Genomic DNA, 22,544 nt, shown 5'->3' on the forward strand with positions numbered 1-22,544 from the left:
GCGAGGCAATCCACAGTGGTGGAGGTTGTGCTCGAGTTTAAAATGGTGCATTCGATCCACTTTGAAAATGCATCGACAACTACCCATGAATTTTGCCCATGAATAAGCCCGCATAATCTATGTGCACCCGTGACCACGGTTTGGAAGGCCAGGGCCAGGGGCTCAGTGGAGCCTCCCTGGGGGCATTGCTGAGTTGGGCACAAATGGTGCACCTTTGGTCTGTGCCTTATGGTATAGTCGTAGGACGCCAGCATGAGTGCCCACCGTTGAATTCGCGCCGCGGCGTTGGCGTTTATTGCCTTGCTTTCGAATAGGAGGGACGTGAGGGGCTTGTGGTTGGTTTCTAACGCGAACTGAGCCCCGAAAAGGTATTGGTGCATCTTTTTGACACCGTACACGCACGCGAGCGCCTCCTTCTCTACCATTCCATACCCGCGCTCCGCCCGGGAAAGTGACCTGGAAGCATAAGCTATGGGTTGTAATTTGCCCGCACTATTGACATGTTGCAAAACGCACCCGACCCCATATGCTGACGCATTGCAGAACTAGCTTTTTACCTGGGTCAAAGAAAGTCAAAACACCGTTGGAACACAGAAGGTTGCGTGCCTTATTGAAGGCGCGTTCCTGGGCGTCCCCCAAAAACCAATCGCACCCCTTCCTGAGTAGCACGTGGAGAGGCTACAGCAGCGTGCTTATGTTCTGCATAAAGTTCCCAAAGTAATTGAGTAGCCCGAGAAAGGTGCGCACTTCTGAGACATTTCGGGGCCTGGGTGCCAGGCGAATTGCTTCTGTTTTGGACTCTATTGGGCGGATTCGATCAGCGGCAATCCTTCTGCCCAAAAATGCAACCTCGGGTGCGAGAAACAGGCACTTGAATTTCTTGACTTGTAGGCCAACCCGATCCAACCGCTTTAGTACTTCCTCCAAATTACGGAGATGGGAGTCGGTGTTCCTGCCCGTGATAAGTATGTCGTCTTGAAATACCCCCGTCCCCGGGATGGACATGAGCAGACTCTCCATGTTGCGCTGAAATATGGCAGCTGCCGACCTGATGCTGAATGGGCATCGATTGTACATGAAAAGGCCTCGATGTGTGTTGATGGTGGTGAGTAGCTTGGATTCCTCGGTCAATTCTTGCGTCATATACACAGATGTGAGGTCTAATTTTGAGTAAAGTTTACCTCCAGCCAATGTGGCAAATAAGTCCTCCGCTCTGGGCAACGGGTGCTGGTCCTGTAGGGAGACTCTGTTTATGGTGAATTTGTAGTCCCCACAGATTCGTACGGATCCATCAGGCTTCATGACTGGGACGATGGGACTTGCCCAGTCACTAAATTCCACAGATGATATAATGCCTTCCCGCAGAAGCCTGTCTAGTTCGTCTTCAATCTTTTCCCTCATCACATAGGGTACAGCTCTGGCCTTGTGATGGACTGGTCTAGCATCCTGTGTGATGTAGATTTTGACTTTGGCCCCTTTGAAAGTGCCCACACCTGGCTGAAAGAGATGTTCAAATCGCTTTAAAGCTGTTGAGCAGGAGGTCCGTTCCTCTAATGACATGGCATGGACATCATCCCATTTCCAGTTTAGTTTTTCCAGCCAGCTTCTCCCCAGCACTGCTGGGGGGTCTCCGGGGACAATCCACAGGGAAAGTCGGTTCACTGTCCCTTTGTGTGTGACAGAGAGCATGGCGCTGCCGAGGACTGGTACGATTTCTTTGGTATAGGTCCTTAGTTTGGTGTCGACCCTTGTGAGTTTTGGTCTGTCTCTTTTATGCGGCCACAGTTGTTCAAATTGTTGAGCGCCCATGAGAGATTGACTCGCTCCCGTATCCAGCTCCATGTTGACAGATATCCCGTTGAGTAGGACCCTCATCATTATAGGAGGCGTCCTGTTGTAGGAGCAACGGCCATTGATCGTGTTGACCCGCTGTACATCGGTGTCCCGGGTACTGTCCCCACCATCTTCTGGTCCGCTTTCCGACCCATCCGATTCGTATACCAGCCGAGCTGCCATTTTTTTGCACATGCGGGCCAAATGCCCTGTATATTCACAATTTCTGCAAACAGCCTGCTGAAATCGACATTCCCTTGACGAGTGCCCACGCCCACACCTCCAGCACAGACCTATTCCATTGTTCAAAGTGTTCCCAAAGAATGAGCTGCGTCTGGCTGATCTCTCTTGAGCTTCTCTCAGTTTGTAGTTGATTGCTCGCATTGTGGATTGATCAGGTGTGAACGGCCGTTCCTGTGGCCCTTGATGGCTTCTGCCTGCTGTCGAGAGCCTGTTCTCCCGGTTTTGTCTGTGTGTGGGGGTAGCAGCTTGTTTCGTGCTGTGAACTTCTTGTTCCGATATTTCGTTAGTTGTTGTACCTGCATTGTAAATCAACCTCGTTTCTTCTTCCCCTACCAAGAATGTCTGTGCAACCAGTGCTGTTGCCTCTAAGGTCAGGTTCTTGGTCTCTATGAGCTTTCGGAATATGCCTGCGTGGCCTATTCCTTCAATGAAAAAGTCTCTCAGCATTTCTCTCCTCAGTTCATTGGAGAACTCACATAAACTAGCCAACCTCCGAAGTTCCGCCACGAAGTCGGGTATGCTCTGGCCCACACAGCGTCTGTAGTTGTCGAACCTGTGTCTGGCCATGTGTAGGCTGCTCGCTGGCTTCAGGTGGTCTCTTACCAGTGTGCTCAATTCTTCAAACGACTTGCTTGCTGGTTTCTCAGGTGCCAACAGATCCTTCATTAAAGCATATGTTTTCGAGCCACAGCTGGTCAAGAGATGGGCTCTTCTCTTGTCTGCCTTATCGTCGCCTAACCAGTCTTTGGTTACAAAGCTTTGCTGAAGCCTTTCTATAAAGTCCTCCCAATTGTCTCCAGCATTGTACTTTTCATCTGATCCGTTGTTCGCCATTCTGTGGATTCTGTAATCCCGTAACTCGTCGCCACTGTAAAGTCCTGTCCCCTTAGTACAGATTCACATGTAGTGAAGTCAAGGTCACTCTGGACCTGCACCTTTATTTCACAGCTCTGGAATGCTGCACTTGCCTGAGACCTGTCCTTATATACCTGTCTCTTGCAAGTGCACCTCTGGTGGTAAGGTATGCTGGTGGTTACAGGTCATATCTTATTACAGTCATGTATAACATGTTAGGATACAGTTATCTATAATAATGTAAGATACATGACAGGTTCGATGACCCTTCGTCAGAACTGTTGATTGTTCCTCCCAGTGGAGAAGTATTTTGCTTCATCTTTGTGGCTCCTTCCTGACTTGGTCAACAATATTTTCGCGTGTGTGGGCACAAACGTGTATCTTGCCGCTCCTCAACTCAGTGTGTTGATACAACCCATTTGCCTTTTTAAGAATGAGCCACCATATTTTTTTCTTCCTAATCCCTCTTCATTGCTTCTCCCCGGCTTCTGCCAATGCCGCAAGGAGGTATATGAAAATAGCTCAAGATAGAATTTCCTCTAGTTTACCCCTCCTTCCCTGGTCTCTATAGGGAACTGCCTGTTTGGTTCTTCCCCACAATCATGTGGCTGATTGAGACTGTAGCTCAAGCAAGATTACGAGTGTGAATCCCTATCTTACTCCGATGTGGCATGGCACGTTGGGACTTCAAGTCATGTGAGACTGCGCCACCTGTTTCTTTTTTTACTTGTCTTTTTTTATGCTCATTCTGAAAAAGATGAAAGCTCGGAGTCAGGGAAAATGTTCAGCTCTTCAAGTAGTGTCCACATCCAAAACTCTCAGGTCTGGAATATCATGGGTCAAATGAAAAGCAAGGCTATGATCTGCCTACATTTGTCTTAGCCTCTTCCTCTTTCACAAGCTCAGAAGAGAAGCCTTTACTATACCATTAGGATATTTCATATTCCAGTACTCCCGATCCTTTTGGCTTAACTCTAAGGGTGGGAATGGAGGGTGGGGGGGGCGGCGGAGAGGAAGGGGAATATTACCAAAATGGCAATTATTGCTGCTTCCACTGGGAATAGATTTAAGATTACCGGAAGTTCTTTCATTGAAAACATCAAAGAAAGGAAACCTTTATCCCACATGTCTGAACTAGATTCCAGCTTGCTGGAACACAGAGTCCCCAAGACCACATTATGTTTTAGATTTCACCGATGGTTATCTAATTATTGTAAGGCTGGATAAATCAGCATTTTCATTGAGTCAGTACGTACATCAAATATACACTCCACAGCTGGACGACCAAACCTTTCATTACCTGTACTAGTTAAATGACTACTTCATTGTTTGAGAAGTGTTAAAGGATCGTTATTATAAATGTGTGTAAATGGCTGATTTTTGGTCGCTAACACCATCTTATTTAACATTTTTCAAAATTAAAGAAGAAAATAAAGTCCTTGGGAGAAAAGAGTGCTGGAGACATCTCCAATGCTATTTGTTACAATCATAAAATCATCGAATCATACAGCACAGAAGAAGGCCATTCGGCCAATCGTGCCTGTGCTGGCTCTTTGAAAGAGTTGCCCAATTTAGTCCCACACCCCAGCTCTTTCTCCATAACCCTGCAAATTAGGGGGTAGAAATTACCCTCTGCCGGAAACGGGGCACACCTACCGTTTTTGAAGTGCATTGGCCGCCGCAATGGATGCGGCAGCCTATCCAGCAAAATTCAGCTCCATGGGGTTTTTTTTCCAGTGGGGCAGAAGTGGATCATCGTGGGGGCGGACGTGGGAGCAAAGCAGAGTGGACGTCACTAGCGGGACGGAAGTTGGGGCGGGACAGAGTGTCCGCCGCTGTCAGTCATCAGCGCCGCGCTGATGATGTCATCAGGCTAGCACGTCACAACGTCTCTCCCCTTCACTTCAAGCGGAGGGCTGATGCGAACTCTGCGTTTATTTTAGTTAAGTCCACTGGGCCACCAGAGAGGGTTTCAGCCGGGCCAATTGCCTGGTACCCAAGAGGGGCTGCCAGGCTGCCTGTTGGCGGCCCGGCCGAACCCGGGGGACATAATTGTTGGGCTGACCTGGCAGTCGGCTGACAAAAAAAAATAACATGCCGGCCACAGCAGTACGCCCTCCCCTTTAAAGTCGGCCATGCCGCCATTTAGAGTGCACCAAGAGCAAAAGCAGTCAGGGGCACTGGCCTGCGCTGGCGCCGCTCAACCGGGGCAATTTCAGGTAAGGGGCAATTTCAGGTAAGGGGCAATTTCGCAAAGGGGTCCCCGCCAGATGGTAAGAGGTCGGCAGGTGTATGTATGTCGCAGTGGGAAAATGGGTGTTACGGTCCCAGACACCACTCCGCTCATGAGGAAGGGCAATTTCTAAAATGGCGGCCCCTCCACTGAGAGTCGGCAGCCATTCCGCGCCTCCCATGGCCGCCGCTTCCAGGCGGCTAGAGGTCTTATTAAAAGGGGTAATTTTGGCCCCTAGTTCTCTTCAAATACATATCTAATTGCCTTTTGAAAGTTCCTATGGAACCTGATTCCACCACCCTTTCAGGTAGTGCCTTCCAGATCTTAACAACCCTATGTGAAAAAATTCTCCTCATTTCCCCTCTACTTCTTTCGCCAATTATTTTAAATCTATGACCTCTGGTTACTGACCCACTTGCCAGAGGAAACAGTTTCTCCCTGCTTACTCTATCAAAACCCCTCATAATTTTGAATACCTCTATTATGTCTCCCCTTGACCTTCTCTGCTCCATGAAGAACAATCCCAGCTTCTCCAATATCTCCACATAACTGAAGTCCCTCATCCCTAATATCATTCTTGTAAACATTCCTCTGTACCCTCGCCAAAACCTTGACATCCTGGAAGTATGCAGTGGGATCCCATGGGATGGGTTTTAATACTGTTGCTTTCCTTGTTATAGATGGGTGGACGTGCTGCCCAGGCACACACAGCTTCCCGCAGAGGAAGGCTATCAGTGGCACTGACCGGCGGCAGTGCCGTTCCTGTGGGGCAATTTCCCACGCGGGGCTGCAAGGGGGTTACCGCTGGCTGGTGGGGAGGTTCCGCGGGTGCCCAACGGGGCAGGAGCACAGGTGCGGTTTCAATTACCACTGGACAACCCAGACAGGGCAATTTCAAAAAAGGTCTTTACTCCGCACCGAATCATTACCGACCTGTGGCCACCTCTTTGAAAAAGAGTCAATTTCGGCCCTTCAGTCTTTAAACTCTCTCGTATATCGTCGTCCGTCTTGATCAATAATGCCAACCACTACTCCCCCCTCCCCCCTTTTTCCTTCCCTATGCCCCCTGAATACATTGCAAGAATTTTTAGTTCCCATTCCTGCTCCTGTTTCAACCAGGTCTCCGTTATAGCTACTATATCATAACCCCATGTGGCAACCTGCGCCTGTAGCTTGTCAACCTTATTTGTAACACATTTTGCGTTAACACACATGCATTCCAATACCATGCTAGTCTGCTTTGTTTTTTTCCCTCTATCCAATTCCTGCTTTAGTTGAATTTGAAGTTGACATAATACTAATGCACGTATATGGAAATAGTTGAGGTACTCGTTAATTAGACAGAAACTATAACATAAATTGGCAATATTAGAAAAAAAATAAGCACACTTCAGATTTGTCTAATAAAACAAATTTATAGTGTTTTACAGCTCCCTATAAAGTTTAGTAACCAAAACCATTGACCTTTGAACTCTTGAGCTACATGCCTCACAATGTTCCCCCTATGGCGCGCCACCGCGCATCAATCAGGAGGTCCTGCACAGGCTGCTCATCAGCTACTGCTGCTGAAAAAGATACCACGCAGTGGCAAATTTAACACCCAAAATAAAATTAGAGGGATCATTGATACCTCAGTGTTTTAAAACCTGACAATCTGCAGGTTAATGTATACAGTAAAGTGCAAATAAGCAGATGATGTTACACTGTTGAGTATGTGCCAATCTGTGGAATGTAGGAACAGGAATCAGCCATTTAGCCCCTCGAGCCTCTTCCGCCATTCAATGAGATCATGGCTGATCTTTGACCTAACTCGATATACCCACCTCTGCCCCATATCCCTTATTGCCCTTCGTTAACAAAAATCTATCTATCACAGAATTAAAATTAACAATTGACCTAGCATCAATTGCCATTTGCGGGCAAGAGTTCTAAGCTGCTACCATCATTTGTGTGTAGAAGTGCTTCCTCACTTCACTCCTGAAAGGCCTCTTTCTAATTTTTAGACTATGCCCCCTAGTCCTCGACTCTCCAACCATCGGAAATAGTTTCTATCTGCCCTATCAGTTCCCCATAATATCTTAAAAACTTCGATCAAATCACCACACAACCTTCTAAAGCTTAAGGAATACAACCCTAGTTTGTATAATCTCTCCTCAAAATTTAACCCTCGAAGTCTGGGTGTCATTCTGGTAAATCTACGCTGCACTCCCTCCAAGGCCATTATATCCTTCCTATGGTGTGGTGTCCAGATCTGCTCACAGTACTCCAGGTGTGGTCTAACCAGGGTTTTGTATAGCTGCAGCATAACTTCTACCCGCTTGTATTCTAGTCCTTTAGATATAAAGGCCAGCATTCCATTAGACTGTGATTATTTTCTGTCCCTGTCCATGACAGTTTAATGATCTATGGACATGGATCCCCAAGTCTATTTGGACCTTCACTGTTTTTAGCTTTTCACAATTTAGAAAGTACCCTGTTCTATCCTTTTTAGGTCCAAAGTGGATGACCTCACATTTGCCTACATTGAAGTCCATTTGCCGCAGTTTTGCCCATTTGTTTAATCTATTAATATCGCTTTGTAATTTAATGCTTCAATCTACACTGCTTATTATGCTGCTTAGCTTTGTGTCATTGGATATGTGGCTTTCTATCCCATTATCTATGTCGCTAATAAACAGTGAATAATTGAGGCCCCAACACAGATCTATTCTCTTATCAGAGACTTTATTAAATGCCTTTTGGAAGTTCATATAAGTAACATTTATAGACATTCCCCTGTCCACTACTTTAGTCATCTCTTCAAAAAATTCAGTCAGCTTCGTCAGGCATGGCTTAGCCTTTACAACTCCATGCTGGCTCACTCTGATTGACTGAAAATTTTCATGGGCTTCAGTCACTCTATCCTTAATTATAGACTCTAGTAAGATCCCGACAACAGATGTTAGGCTAACTGGTCTATAATTCCCCAGTTTCTCTCTCTCACAGTTCTTAAATAGTGGAGTGACATGTGCTCAGTAAACTGTTCTTGTTGCTGTCTATGCAATGTTATATTGTTGCATTAACCTTTGCATCCTGGCAAATCAACAATAAGTTTCCAAAACTTTTCAGGGCATTTTAAAATTTAGCTTTGCACTAGCCTGGGTTTATTGGGGTCAATTCTCCGTGTATATGCTGGGGGTGGGCAGATATACTGCAAAATTGCAGGCAACGTGAGTCTACCTCCTGGAGTTGGGACTCACAACTGGGGAACAAGACAAGTTATATTTCCACTTTTATGTCAATATGCTAACACAGCTTTACTTCAACGCAAGTTTGGAGTTTTATAATCGCATTGTTAGAGCCCATCACAATGTTTGGGTTCCAGTTAGGCAGAACTGCATTCATACTGCTGCCTCTACCTGCTGGAACTGATCCATCCGCCCAGGAGAGAGCCATGTACGTAACTGGATACAGGCACAGGCAGAGCGCTCACATTACTTTCACATTTAAATGCTTAGAAAGTAGCACAGGCAGACTTCCACTCCATAAAAATTTAAACTGTGGTTAGATGGGTTTGCACATTACCAGGTTTGACACCGCACTGGATTTATACTCCAAAGGAAATGGAGACTGTCTGTTTTGAGGAGTGCCCTACAATTTCCCTCTGGAGTCAGGTTTGATCATGAAGCAGATTTACACTCCTAGTTTAATGTTGGTGTTAAGCCCCAATCACTTCACAAAGATATTAATCTGGAAGTGTTAATGCACTCTTAATGATATAGACAAGGACCTGATGCAGGAGAACAATTTCACTATTGGCACTGACTGATTAACATAAGAACATAAAAGGAGCAGGAGTAGGCCATTTGGCCCCTCGAGCCTGCTCCGCCATTTAATAAGATCATGGCTGATCTGATCATGGACTCAGCTCCACTTCCCTGCCCGCTCCACATTACCCCAATTCCTTTATCGCTCAAAAACCTGTCTGTCTCCGCCTTAAATATATTTAATGACCCAGCCTCCACAGCTCTCTGGGGCAGAGAATTTCACAGATTTACAACCTCTGAGAGAAGAAATTCCTCCTCATCTCAGTTTTAAATGGGTGGCCCCTTACTCTGAGACTATGCCCCCTAGTTTTAGTTTTCCCGATGAGTGGAAATATCCTCTCTGCATCCACCTTGTTGAGCCAGCTCATTATCTTATATATTTCATTAAGATCACCTCTTATTCTTCTGAATTCCAATGAGTATAGTCCCAACTTACTCAACCTATCTTCATAAGTCAACCCCCTCATCTCCAGAATCAACCTAGTAAATCTTCTCTGAACTGCCTCCAATGCAAGTATATCCTTCCTTAAATATGGAGACCAAAACTGTATGCAGTACTCTAGGTGTGGCCTCACCAATACCCTGTACAGTTGTAGCAGGACTTCTCCGCTTTTATACTCCAACCCTCTTGCAATAAAGGCCAACACTCCATTTGCCTTCCTGATTACTTGCTGTACCTGCATACTAACTTTTTGTGTTTCATGCACAAGGGCCCCCAGGTCCCACTGTACCGCAGTACTTTGCAATTTTCCTCCATTTAAATTATAATGTGCTTTTCTATTTTTTCTGCAAAAATGGATAACCTCACATTTTCCCACATTATACTCCATCTGCCAGAGATTGTTGGCAATACTAGTTAACCTGTTCATTTTTAATGGATTAATGCAGTCGAAAAATAGCAGAGAAATGCCATGTAAACAGGTTAAGCATTCATCCACTAATATTAGCAACAGTAATTTTTCAACTTTAATAATTAATCTTATATATTTATACCCATCACATAGACCAGGTATTTCACCTCCGTAACACTAAATGCTTCTCCCACTACCTCAGCCCATCTGCCACTGAAAGTGTCCATACTTTTGTCACATCCAGACTCAACTATTTCAACAGGCTTCTAGCCAACCTCCCATTCTGCACCCTCAGTTAACTTCAGTTCATCAAAAACTCTGTTGCCCATATCTTATCCCACATAACGTCCTGTTTGTCAATTACTTGCTGACCTGCTGGTTACCAATTCCTAAGCAACCTACTCTGTTTGGATCTATTCCTGGAGGTTCAATCACATAGCATCTGGTCGCATGATATATTAATTAATTTAACAATATACAGCAGAAATGAATGGTCTACCTTCAAATGTCCATTATATTTCTTTCCTCATTTGTGCTGCCCACTGAGCCACAATGTCAGTGCGTAGCACACTCATCTCTGAGTCAGAAAGTTGTGGGTTCAAGTCCCACTCCAGGGACTTGAGCACATAAAGCTAGCTGACATTCCAGTGCAGTCCTGAGGAAGTGCTGCACTGTCGGAGGTGCTGACTTTCGGATGAGCCGTTAAACAGAAGCACCATCTACTCTCTCAGGTTGATGTAAATGATCTCATGGCACTATTTCGAAGAAGAGCAGCGGAATTATCCCCAGTGTCCTGGCCAATATTTGCCCCTTAATCCTTATTAGTCAGGAAATTGTGTTAGGGAAATTGATGGGATTGAAGGCCGATAAATCCCCAGGACCTGATAGTCTGCATCCCAGAGTACTTAAGGAAATGGCCCTAGAAATAGTGGATGCATTGGTGATCATTTTCCAACATTCTATTGACTCTGGATCAATTCCTATGGACTGGAGGGTAGCGAATGTAACAGCACTTATTAAAAAAGGAGGGAGAGAGAAAACAGGGAATTATAGACCGGTTAGCCTGACATCGGTGGTGGGGAAAATGTTGGAATCAATTATTAAAGATGAAATTGCAGCGCATTTGGAAAGCAGTGACAGGATCGGTCCAAGTCAGCATGGATTTATGAAAGGGAAATCATGCTTGACAAATCTCCTAGAATTTTTTGAGGATGTAGCGAGTAGAGTAGACAAGGGAGAACCAGTGGATGTGGTGTATTTCGACTTTCAAAATGCTTTTGACAAGGTCCCACACAAGAGATTGGTGTGCAAAATTAAAGCACATGGTATTGAGGTAATGTACTGATGTGGATAGAGAACTGGTTGGCAGACAGGAAGCAGAGAGTCAGAATAAACGGGTCCTTTTCAGAATGGTAGGCAGCGACCAGTGGGGTGCCGCAGGGTTCAGTGCTGGGACGCCAGCTATTTACAATATACATCAATGATTTAGATGAAGGAATTGAATGTAATATCTCCAAGTTTGCAGATGACACTTAGCTGGGTGGTGGTGTGAGCTGTGAGGAGGATGCTAAGAGGCTGCAGGGTGACTTGGACAGGTTAGTGGAGTGGGCAAATGCGTGGCAGATGCAGGATAATGTGGATAAATGTGAGGTTATCCACTTTGGTGGAAAAAACAGGAAGACAGAATATAATCAGATTAGGAAAAGGGGATGTGTAATGAGACCTGGGTGTCATGGTACATCAGTCATTGAAGTTTGGCATGCAGGTACAGCAGATGATGAAGAAGGCAAATGGTATGTTGGCCTTCATAGCTAGAGGATTTGAGTATAGGAGCAGGGAGGTCTTACTGCAGTTGTACAGAGCCTTGGTGAGGCCACACCTGGAATATTGTGTTCAGTTTTGGTCTCCTAATCTGAGGAAGGACATTCTTGCTATTGAGAGAGTGCAGCGAAGGTTCACCAGATTGATTCCCGGGATGACAGGACTGACATATGAGGAGAGACTGGATCAACTGGGCATGTATCCACTGGAGTTTAGAAGAATGAGAGGGGATCTCATAGAAATATATAAAATCCTGAAAGGATTAGACAGGTTAGAGGCAGGAAGAACATTCCTGTTGCTGGGGAGTTCCAGAACAAGAGGTCACAGTCTAAGAATAAGAGGTACGCCATTTAGGACCCGAGATGAGGAGAAACTTCTTCACTCAGAGAGTGGTTAACCTGTGGAATTCTCTACCGCAGAAAGTTGTTGAGGCCAGTTCGTTAGATATATTCAAAAGGGAATTAGATATGGCCCTTACGACCAAAGGGATGAAGGGGTATGGAGAAAAAGCAGGAAAGGGGTACTGAGGTTGAATGATCAGCCATGATCTTATTGAATGGTGGTGCAGGCTCGAAGGGCTGAATGGCGTGCTCCTGCACCTAATTTCTATGTTTCTATGTTCTATCAACATCACTATAAAAGATTATCTCGTCATTATCACATTACTGTTTGTGGGAGCTTGCTGTGCGCAATTTGGCTGCTGCATTTCCTACATTACAATAGTGACTACACTCCGAAACTACTTAATTGGCTGTAAAGTGCTTTGGGATGTCTGGTGCTTGTGAAAGGTGCTATATAAATGCAAGTCTTTCTTTTTTTCTCATTTGAGTGCTGATCATTTGAAGTTTATAAAACTATTACCTCACCTGAGAGTTGTTGTTGACCTCCTTAGCACTAACAATGCTCACCTTTCACAAGGTTCATAACAAAACGTTAAAACTATATGTGTAAGACTCTTATAATTTGCCAATTTATTACAGTTTCATCTTCCTTTGCATAATCTTTATTTTATGATCTGTACCTTTTTTTTTAGGGATTAGAAATCAGCTATTGAAAATGACTATGCACCTCTGGCTATAATCGTTTGATTTGCATTGAATCTGTTAGCTGATCTCCATGGCTGACGGAAAATGAGAAAATAAGCCTTTGATATGTACCGTGCTATGGACTTCTTCCAAACCACATCACAGGTTGAATGGTATTTCCATTAGTGTTACAAAGCATTGAAACGGATGTCTAGATGCTATGATGTCTGATGAGTTTGGTAAAGCTTACTTGGGATAGGCATTGATACTGACCAACACAATCGGTGGGCACACAATTGGTGGGCACACAATCGATGGGCACACAATCGGTGGGCACACAATCGATGGGCACACAATCGATGCCCAGGAGTCAACCGCAGCTGTTCTCCAGGATTGCCAGCAGCAGCTCGCAGGAGATCGATCATACATTTCGGGAGACTCCCTGGCAATCCGAGAAGGCTGACAACTCTCAGTCCCCCAACATTTCAAATTTCAAATTTTCATCCGTGTTCTTAAATCGTTTCATGGCTTCCTCCCTTCCCACCTCTGTAACCTCCTCCAACTCTACAAACCCTCTCCCAAACTCTCCGCTCCTCTGACTTTGACCTCTTGTGCATCCCCCTCCTCCTTTTATCCCACCGTTTGGCAGCTGTGCCTTCAGCCACCTAGACTGTGTTCAGGAATTCACCCCCCCAGTTCTCCCTCCTCCTTTAAGACGGTCTTTGAAGCCCACCTATCCCCTCCTGATTTCTCCTTCTTTGGCTCAAGCATCCATTTTCTGTACCTCTTATGTTTTTCTGCATTAAAGGTGCTATATAAATGCAAGTTGTTGTTATACATTAATGCCAGGCACTATGTCCGGAAATTTCCTCAGAGCTGCCCTGCTCCAGTGGTATAACTTTGTTGGACTTGCCGTGGTAATCTCGTTTGCCTGCCGAAAGGGGCTCCTATCATAGAGCAGCTACGAGCCAATAAGACTTTGCATCCACATTTGAAAGAAGCAGATTTTTTTATAGTGTAATGAGATATATAAACTTACAAATTATCAAAGTTATTCAAATATCTGGGTCAAGAACAGTTCAACTAATTCGAATTCAAGTGGCATGATCCGTTTGCCAATCTGTAAGAGTCCTTAAATGAACTTCAACTAGATTTCCACATTTCAAAACCTTGCTGGCTAACTTTGGTCAATAATACAGAATCCTGGCGCCCCCTCGATTTAGAAAGTAAAATCAACCTGCTCTGGAACCAAGAAAATACACCATCTAATAATCGAGGTTTAACCTGATAGATTTTGATCGAATAAATTCAACTAGTATCAATCCCATCTGCCTCCCAAACTTGGAACTGTGCAGCTGATTCTATGAATCATACAGTTTGAAGCTGGTCAAGGATTGCAAGTCACCGGAGTAAATCGACTGTTTCACCACGCTGGTTCGGGATTATTTGAATGAAAGGCTGCATTAAACTTACGCTTTTTTGCCGCAGATGGACTTTCGATACCAGTTTCTACAAGTGCTGAAGTATTTCTTTTTAGTCCCGGCCACTTGTTGAAGGGCGCACACATTAGGTCTGCAAACAGAAAACAAAAGAGATAAATGAAGAGAGCGATTGAAACAGTCTAATAATGTAACCATTAAAGAATGAATGGGATGGTGTGCAGGAGGCTTGTTGAGTCACTTTCTAAAGTAGCCTCAAACTTTTAGCATTAAAACCGTCTCTGAAAGTTCACTTTAAAGTTTGTAAGTTCTGTTTGTTACAAGTAGATTTTTTTATTGAAGATATATTCTGAGTATACACTTTCGTGGTTTGGTGGAATTGTTATTTTCAGATGAAAATTCAATATATTTTCTTACCCTTTCTCCTTTGCTCTGATTCGACTGTGGGTCACTATTTTGTCATAGTAAGATGACTCGGCTTGATCGAAGGATGTTAAAACAAAGAGGCTGAAGGTGCTTAAAAATAAGAGCTTCATCTTTTGGCAGCTGTGTCACCTTCGCAGACTGGGCAGGAGAAAGAGGCAGCAGGCAGCTTTTATACCACGGCTGAGCCCGGAGGAGGACCAGCCCAGACAAACATACCATTACACCCACCCTGAGAACAGGCAGTAAACTCAACTGTCGATCACATCCAAAGGAACAACATGCAGACTGCAACACAAAACTCCCGCAATCCGGGTCGATGAATCACGAAAGTTACCGAAAGTGTCCCAGACCCATTAAAATAAACACAGCCACTCCAGTTGAACAACCCAGGCACAAAACGCACACCCCCTCTGAAACCTGATCCAAGTGTAAATTGATTTGCCAATTGTACACCGATCCGGATTCAGTTCGGCATAAAGGTGCTACTACCTTCTGAGAGGCTGAGACAGATAGATACAAGGGTGCCTGTTTCTCGCGCGTGTGTTAACGCTAACCTTGTTTGAGTCTAACCGTTATTCGATCTAACTAACATTTTATTGGATTTGAATCCAATGCATTTTTTTCAGCAGACTAACTTGTTCATCCAACCCCACATTCCAGCTGTTTTTCCCCCCACTTCTGTTCCACTTCATTAACGAATGTTGATTAATTTCAGGAACGCGATACTTTATGATCGGCTCTATATGTGTAAATAACCGTCCCCCGTGTTAACACAAACAATTCAATACAAGTTTAACAGTGAATCTAAAAGTCATCAAATTAATGTCCAAATTATACTATGCGAAGAATGTCAGTGCTTTGGAATGGTTCCTTTTTGCCCAGCATTCCCGGGGTTAGAAGTATTATGAATGTAAAAGTAACATATGTTGCAGTAAAAACGGATGAGATATTTCTGTCGGGTTTTTTTGTTTGTTGTACAAATATTACAATTTATTTTACATTTTCCAAAGTATCGCCTCTGCGAAGCATTTTGGAAGTTTTACCTGTATTACATTTTATGACATGCTAAATAAGTGTAACTTTAGATATTATTTTCAATAATGATGTTACTGGAATGTCGTCGTTTTCCTTGTCACAGCCTAAACTTGGTTGTAACTGTGCGACCCTTCATCTTCACTCCCTGATGGGAAGATGCGGCACCACCATCTCCAGACAGTTTGAATCTGCCTCCCTCTACTGGCTGAAATCTGTGCTTAAAACCTGCTCCCAGGCAACGATTACATTCCACACTGTAGTTGTAAGTCTAGTTTACCAAAAATGTATTCCTGTTTCCAATTAAATTCCACATTTTAAGTTATATTGATGTCTGCTCTTAGTTTAAATTAAAACCTTCTCTTAGAGCAGAAATGTGGAAAAAAATACTGTAGCAATTTCCTAACATTCCAAATATGTAGCTGTAAGTGCACTTGTTGGTGTCTTCCTGCCAAGGAGCTGATGTTGCAAATTCAGAGAACCAGCATTCAAATCCACCACCACAGTGAGTGGGAAGGCATTTTCTGTATGCTGATATCTATGATAAAATGGTATGTCTGGTACAAATTTTTATGTCACATTCCAACCATCACGCTTCAGGTGTCACACATGAATATTTGGCCTTCTCCTCTCTCACCTTCGAATGATCAGTCCTCAGCAAAGGCCTGAGCTTCATTCTTATACGCTCCCACCTCAATGAATTTCGAGTTCAGTGCAACGCTGAGCTCTTTTTCTGTCACCTGCATCTCTGTGCCCACTTCTTTGGCCAGGAGTCTTCCTCCGAACGAGGAACACCTCCATTCAGTCCGCAAGTGTAGACCCTGAGCTTCCGGTCACCTGTCACTTTAATTCTCCGTTCCACTCCCACTCTGACCTCTCAGTCCTCGCCTCTTACACTGTTCCAATGAAGCTTTATGTAAGCTCGAGGAATAACACCTCATCTTTCTATTAGGCACTTCGCAGCCTTCTAGAGGCAACATTGGATTCAACAATTTCAGACCATAACCTCTGCCCCCAGTTTTTTCAGATGGCAGTTGTTGATGATGCTTTCCCATTAACACCTCTTCCAGACCCATCTTTTGTCTCTTGACTTGTCCTATTATCTCCTTTTGTCATTTAATCTCTCCTGCCTTCCACCCTATCACAGACCTTCCCTTTTGTTCTTTCCTCCCCTCCCACCTTTCCCTGCACTTGCTTAAAATCTGCTATATCTCTAACTTTTTCCAGTTCTGACGAAGGGTCATCGACTTGTAACGTTAACTCTGTTTCTCTCTCCACAGATGCTGCCTGACCTGCTGAGTATTTTCTGAATATATGCAAATGTCTTACAATTGATTGGCTCAAATTTTATATTCATAAGTCACAACAAATCACAACTGAAGAGGTAGAAAACATACAATTAGTCAGTAGCAAGCAAGAATGGAAACCACGAAAATACAGCCTTAAATAAAAGAAGGCGGCAAACCAAATTGCTCAATATATTTTTTGAAAATCTTCTTGGCCACCACATTGGACTCCTACTAACTGAGAATCTTAGTACAGTACTGGAAATATGATTCGTAACATAATAAATATATACAACTTTTCCAAAAAATGTTATATCTATCTATTCTATAGCATTTTCTGTATTTAAAATATGTATAGCAATGTTTGTCATCAGATGCCTAAACATCTCAGAGTCTGAGGCTTGTCGGAACTATCATCGGCAACTCACGAGATTTAACAATACAATTGTCAATAAGGAGCAATGCTTACAATTAGAAGCATACTGAAGTCTGAATGTATACACTGTGGAGCAAACACTGAATGTATACACTGTGGAGCAAACACTAACTGTATACATGTAGAGCAAATACTAAATGTATACACTGTGGAGCAAACACTAACTGTATACATGTAGAGCAAATACTAAATGTATACACTGTGGAGCAAACACTGAATGTATACACTGTGGAGCAAACACTGAATGTATACACTGTGGAGCAAACACTAAATGTATACACTGTGGAGCAAACACTGAATGTATACACTGTGGAGCAAACACTGAATGTATACACTGTGGAGCAAACACTAAATGTATACACTGTGGAGCAAACATTCAGCATGTATCAGAAAATCTACAGTATAAGTAAAGCATGAGCAAAGGCACATTATAAACAGCAATTAAGAGTTTGTTTTTCTCAAAACATTCAATACAAGGTAAAGCATAAATATTGGAACTTTCTGAGCTAAGTTTTGACAGAAACTATTTTCTATGAGTTTTTTATTGACTGATAGAGGGAATGACGGAGAAATGAAGAGAAAGAAACAGAGATAGACCAACAGTCAGTGATAGAGAGAGAAACTGACAAAGAGCCAGACAGAGATAGATAGAGACAATAACAAATACAAAGAAACACGGGCTGCAACTTTGCTCTCCTTATCACCCTATTTTTGCTCAAAATGGGGTGATTATGGGAGAAAAATAGTCTATTCTTCCTTTATTGCTGATCTTGCAAGTGGCCTGATATTTCGGATAACATTTCTGGTGGCCACCGAACTCCCATCTAAAACATTCAGGAACCAGGGGATTACAAAGATGCAGAAGATGAGAGATGGCATCATGTTCTTTTCCCCTTGCTTGATTGCACATGGTGCCTGGCTGTGACTCAGCACTCCTACTCATTTTCAGGAGAACAGAGTCTAGACCTATGATACGAATGAAGTCCGTATTTAGTTACACTCCCAGCCTATCTAAGGTGGAGGATGTGTGCGAGCCTGGAGCCTGCATGGGTCGAGTTCATTTCCAAGTCATAAACCATCCTTAATTTGAGACATATATAATCCTTCCTTCATTGCCACGGGATCGAGATTCTGGAATTCAACACCTAACACCATTGTGGGAATACAGGACTGCAGGAAAAGACCCACCATCATCACCTTTCAGTGCAACTAGAGATGGGCAATAAATGCAGCTTTTCCAAGAACAATTTTTTAAAAATTAAAATAAAAACATTTACAACTTCATAGCTAATGTGCAAACAGGAACCTCACAATTGTGTGTTTTCAAGTCTGGCTGCAAATGTTCCTTGATGTAGGTGGAAATGCCACCAATGAATTGTTAGCTTGTGGCTTGTTAGCTTTTGTGTGGCAGAAGGGGAAATTTAAAAGCGAAAGGATCAAAAGAACTAAGCAATTGATTGCAAAGTGAGCAATAGAATACACTATGGTGTCTTTTTTGAAACAGTATTGAAGCTACCAAACTACTTGAACCCAGAAAATCAGCTGGTGTTAAGAGTGCATTGTGGTGAGCAGAATGCCTACCATTCCAAAGATCTGCTAGGATGCCACATTCGCATGACATCAGGGCCACAGTGTCTGCAACACAGAAAATTACTTTCTCCATGAAAATGAACGCAGCCATTTCCAGTATTTGCATTCCTAACAGTGCACTTACATAAAATATGATCCAAAGAGAGATCATGGCATTTATTGCAATTCACACTAACTGAGTGTAATTCATCAGTTTTAGCACATGTCTCTACACCCATCAATTCTGTGCGCATGCTCATTTTAACTGACTCATTCTATTAAGAAAAGCTCTGTATTGTACTGACTTTAATGTTCTCAATCTGTTATGTGGATTAAGAACTGGTCCAAAATCCAAAATCTAATAGGGCACACCCTCACCACAACCTTTGATGCCTTTGTCCCTATTAAAAAGATTACTCTCTCCCATGCTAGCTATTTCCCCTGGTACAGCTCTCATCTTCGCTCCCTCAAGTCCAAGGGACGCAGACTTGAATGGATGTGGCGAACAATTGGTTTAGCCATTCACCATCAGATCTGGCTCGAACACATAAAACATTATTGGTTCCTACTCTTGTCTTCAAAAACTGCTCACTATTCCAGGATCATTCTGGATTGCAAAAATAACCCTCGGCTACTATTCTCTACTGCTAAACGTCTCTTAAACCCCTCTCCCATATCTCCATCACACTCACCTCCAACAACAATTGTGAGGAGCTCAAGAACTTCTTTGTCTCAAAGATTGAGACCGTCTGATCAGCTGCCTCTGCGAGTTCCCTTCCTTCACCTAGTCCTCAGGGCCAAACTTCATCTGATGCTCCCACCTGCCCTAGTCCCAAACTCACATCTTTCTCTAGTTTCTCTTTGACCTCTCCATACTCATCTTGTCCATGAGACCCACTTCCTGCTCCCTTGACCTTATTCCCACTAAACTGCTGGCCACCCAACTTCCTGTTTTGGCTCCCATGTTAGCTGACATTGTTAATGATTCTCTCTCCTCAGGTACTGTTCCACTCTCCTTCAAATCTGCTGTCAGCACTCCTCCCCTCAAAAAACCAACCCTTGACCCCACTTTGCTTGCTAGCTATCGCCCGATCTCCAACCTCCCTTTCCTGTCCAAAGTACTTGAACGTGTTGTCGCCTCCCAAAGCTGTGACCATCTTTTCATGGATTCAGTGTTTGAATCCCTTCAATCTGGTTTTCACCCCTGCCACGGTACCGAAATGGCTCTCATCAAAGTCACAAATGACATCCTTTGTTAGTGTGACAAAGGTAAACTATCTCTCCCCGTCCTCCTGGACCTGTCTGCAGCTTTTGACACAGTTGACCACTCCATCCTCCTCTAACGCCTCTCAACCATCGTCCAGCTGGGTGGGAATGCATTTGCCTGGTTCCATTCTTATCTATCTAATCGTAGCCAGAAAATCTCCTGCAACGGCTTCTCTTCCCACTCCCGCATCGTTACGTCTAATGTCCCCCAAGGATTTGTCCTTGGTCCCCTCTTATTTCTCATCTATATGCTGCCCCTTGGCAATATCATCTGAAAACATGGAGTCAGTTTCCACATGTACACTGACGATACTGAGCTCTACCTCTCCACCACTTCCCTTGACCCCTGCTTGGTATCTAAATTGTCAGATTGCTTATCTGACATCCAGTACTGGATGAGTAGAAATTTTCTACAATTAAATATTGGGAAGACCGAAGCCATTATTTTTGGTCCCCGCCACAAACTGCGTTCCCTAACCACTGACTCCATCCCTCTCCCTAGCATCAATCTGAGGGTGAACATGATTGTTCACAACCTAGGTGTCATATTTGACCCTGAAATGAGTTTGCAGCCACATATCCACGGCATAAGTAAAACTGTCTTTTCCCACCTCCATAACATCGCCCGCCTCTGCCCCGCCTCAGCTTTTCTGCTGCTGAAACCCTCATCCATGCCTTTGTTACCTCTAGATTTGACTAATCCAACTCATTCCTGGCTGGCCTCCCACATTCTACTCTTGAGGTCATCCAAAATTCAGCAGCCTGTGAACTAACTCGCACCAAGTCATGATCACCCATTACCCCTGTGCTTTCTGACCTACATTGGCTCCCGGTTAAACAATGCCTCGATTTCAAAATTCTCATCTTTGTTTACAAATCACTCCATGGCCTCACCTCTCCCTATCTCTGTAATCTTTTTCAGCCTCACAACCCAACAAGATGTCTGTACTCCTCAAATTCTGGCCTCTTGAACATTCCTCATTATAACTGCTCAACCATCGGTGGCCGTGCCTTCAGCTGTTTGGGCCCTAAGCTCAGGAACTCCCTCCCTAAACCTTTCCACCTCTCTATCCTCCTTTAAAATGCTCCTTAAAACCTACCTCTTTTTATCAAGCTTTTGGTCATCTGCCTTAATTTCGTCTTTTGTGGCTCGGTGTCAAATTTATCTGTTTTGTCTTGTAACACTGCTATGAAGTGCCCTGGGACATTCTACTATGTTAAAGGTGCTATATAAATAAAAGTTATTATTCTTTACCGCAGTCAAGTCCACCTACGGCCCAAGCACCCAAGGCCCCACGCCACTGCTGGCCAAGAATGGGGAGACACTCATCAAGGACACCGAGGCAGTCAGGGTCCATTGGAAGGAGCACTTCAAAGATCTCCTTAATCGAGATTCTGCCTTTGACACAAGTGTCCTCGATTCCATCCCGCAGCAAGCTACCCACCACCATCTCAGCAAAACCCCAGCCCTGCATGAGGTAGAAAGGCCATCCGTTAGCTCAAGAACAACAAGGCATCAGGAGCAGATGGAATCCCCGCTGAGGCACTAAAGTATGACGCGAATGCATGACCTTATCTCTCTCATCTGGAAGGAAGAATGCATGCCTGGAGATTTCAGAGATGCCGTAATCGTGAACATCTTTAAAAAAGGAGACAAGTTCGACTGCGGCAACTGCAGAGGAATCTCCCTGTTGTCAGCCACTGGGAAAGTCATCGCTAGAATCCTCCTCAACCGTCTTCTCCCTGTGGCTGAAGAGCTCCTCCGAGAGTTACAATGCGGATTCCATCCACTACAGGGTACAACGGACTTGATCTTCACGGCGCGATAACTGCAGGAGAAATGCAGGGAACAGCACCAACTCTTGTACATGGTCTTCTTTGGCCTCATAAAGGCCTTTGACACTGTTAACTGCGAGGGACTATGGAGCGTCCTCCTCCATTTCGGCTGTCCTCAAAAGTTTGTCACCATTCTCCGCCTGCTCCATGATGACATGCAAGCCGTGATCCTGACCAACGGATCCACCACAGACCCAATCCACGTTCGGATAGGGGTCAAACAGGGCTGCGTCATTGTGCCAACCCTCCTCTTGACCTTCTTTGCTGCAATGCTCCATCTCACACTCAACAAACTCCCTGTTGGAGTCCACTAAACCATAGAACCAGTGGGAACCTGTTCAACCTTCGTTGCCTCCAGGCTAGATCCAAGGTTGTCCCATCCTCTGTCATTGAATTACAGTATGCGGACGATGCTTGCGTCTGTGCACATTCAGAGGCTGAATCCGAAGTCATCGTCAACATCTTCACGAGGCATACGAAAGCATGGGCCTTACATTCGTAAGACAAAGGTCCTCCACCAACCTGACCCCGCCACACAGCACTGCCCCCCGGTCATCAAAATCCACGGCGCGGCCTTGGACAATGTG

The 22,544-nt window shown here is 44.3% G+C and overlaps 1 protein-coding gene across 3 annotated transcripts in view; it reads right to left on the reverse strand.

Moving 5' to 3' along the window:
- LOC139275217 (periostin-like) overlaps positions 1–14,866 on the reverse strand; it is a 90,315-nt gene extending 75,449 nt beyond the window's left edge. For 2 of the 3 annotated variants that reach the window (XM_070892373.1, XM_070892372.1), the window contains exons 1-2: positions 14,524–14,865; positions 14,141–14,239 (exon numbers count right to left, since the gene is read on the reverse strand). In XM_070892373.1, the coding sequence (XP_070748474.1) occupies positions 14,141–14,239; positions 14,524–14,642 (218 nt within the window). In that variant the 5' untranslated portion in view covers positions 14,643–14,865. Of the gene's footprint in view, positions 1–14,140; positions 14,240–14,523 lie in introns of all 3 variants that reach the window. The other variant, XM_070892374.1, reaches the window with a different exon arrangement.
- Positions 14,867–22,544: the final 7,678 nt, after the last annotated feature.

The sequence above is a fragment of the Pristiophorus japonicus genome, chromosome 10 (genome assembly GCF_044704955.1).
Source record: "Pristiophorus japonicus isolate sPriJap1 chromosome 10, sPriJap1.hap1, whole genome shotgun sequence".
NCBI classification, from domain to species: Eukaryota; Metazoa; Chordata; class Chondrichthyes; family Pristiophoridae; genus Pristiophorus; species Pristiophorus japonicus.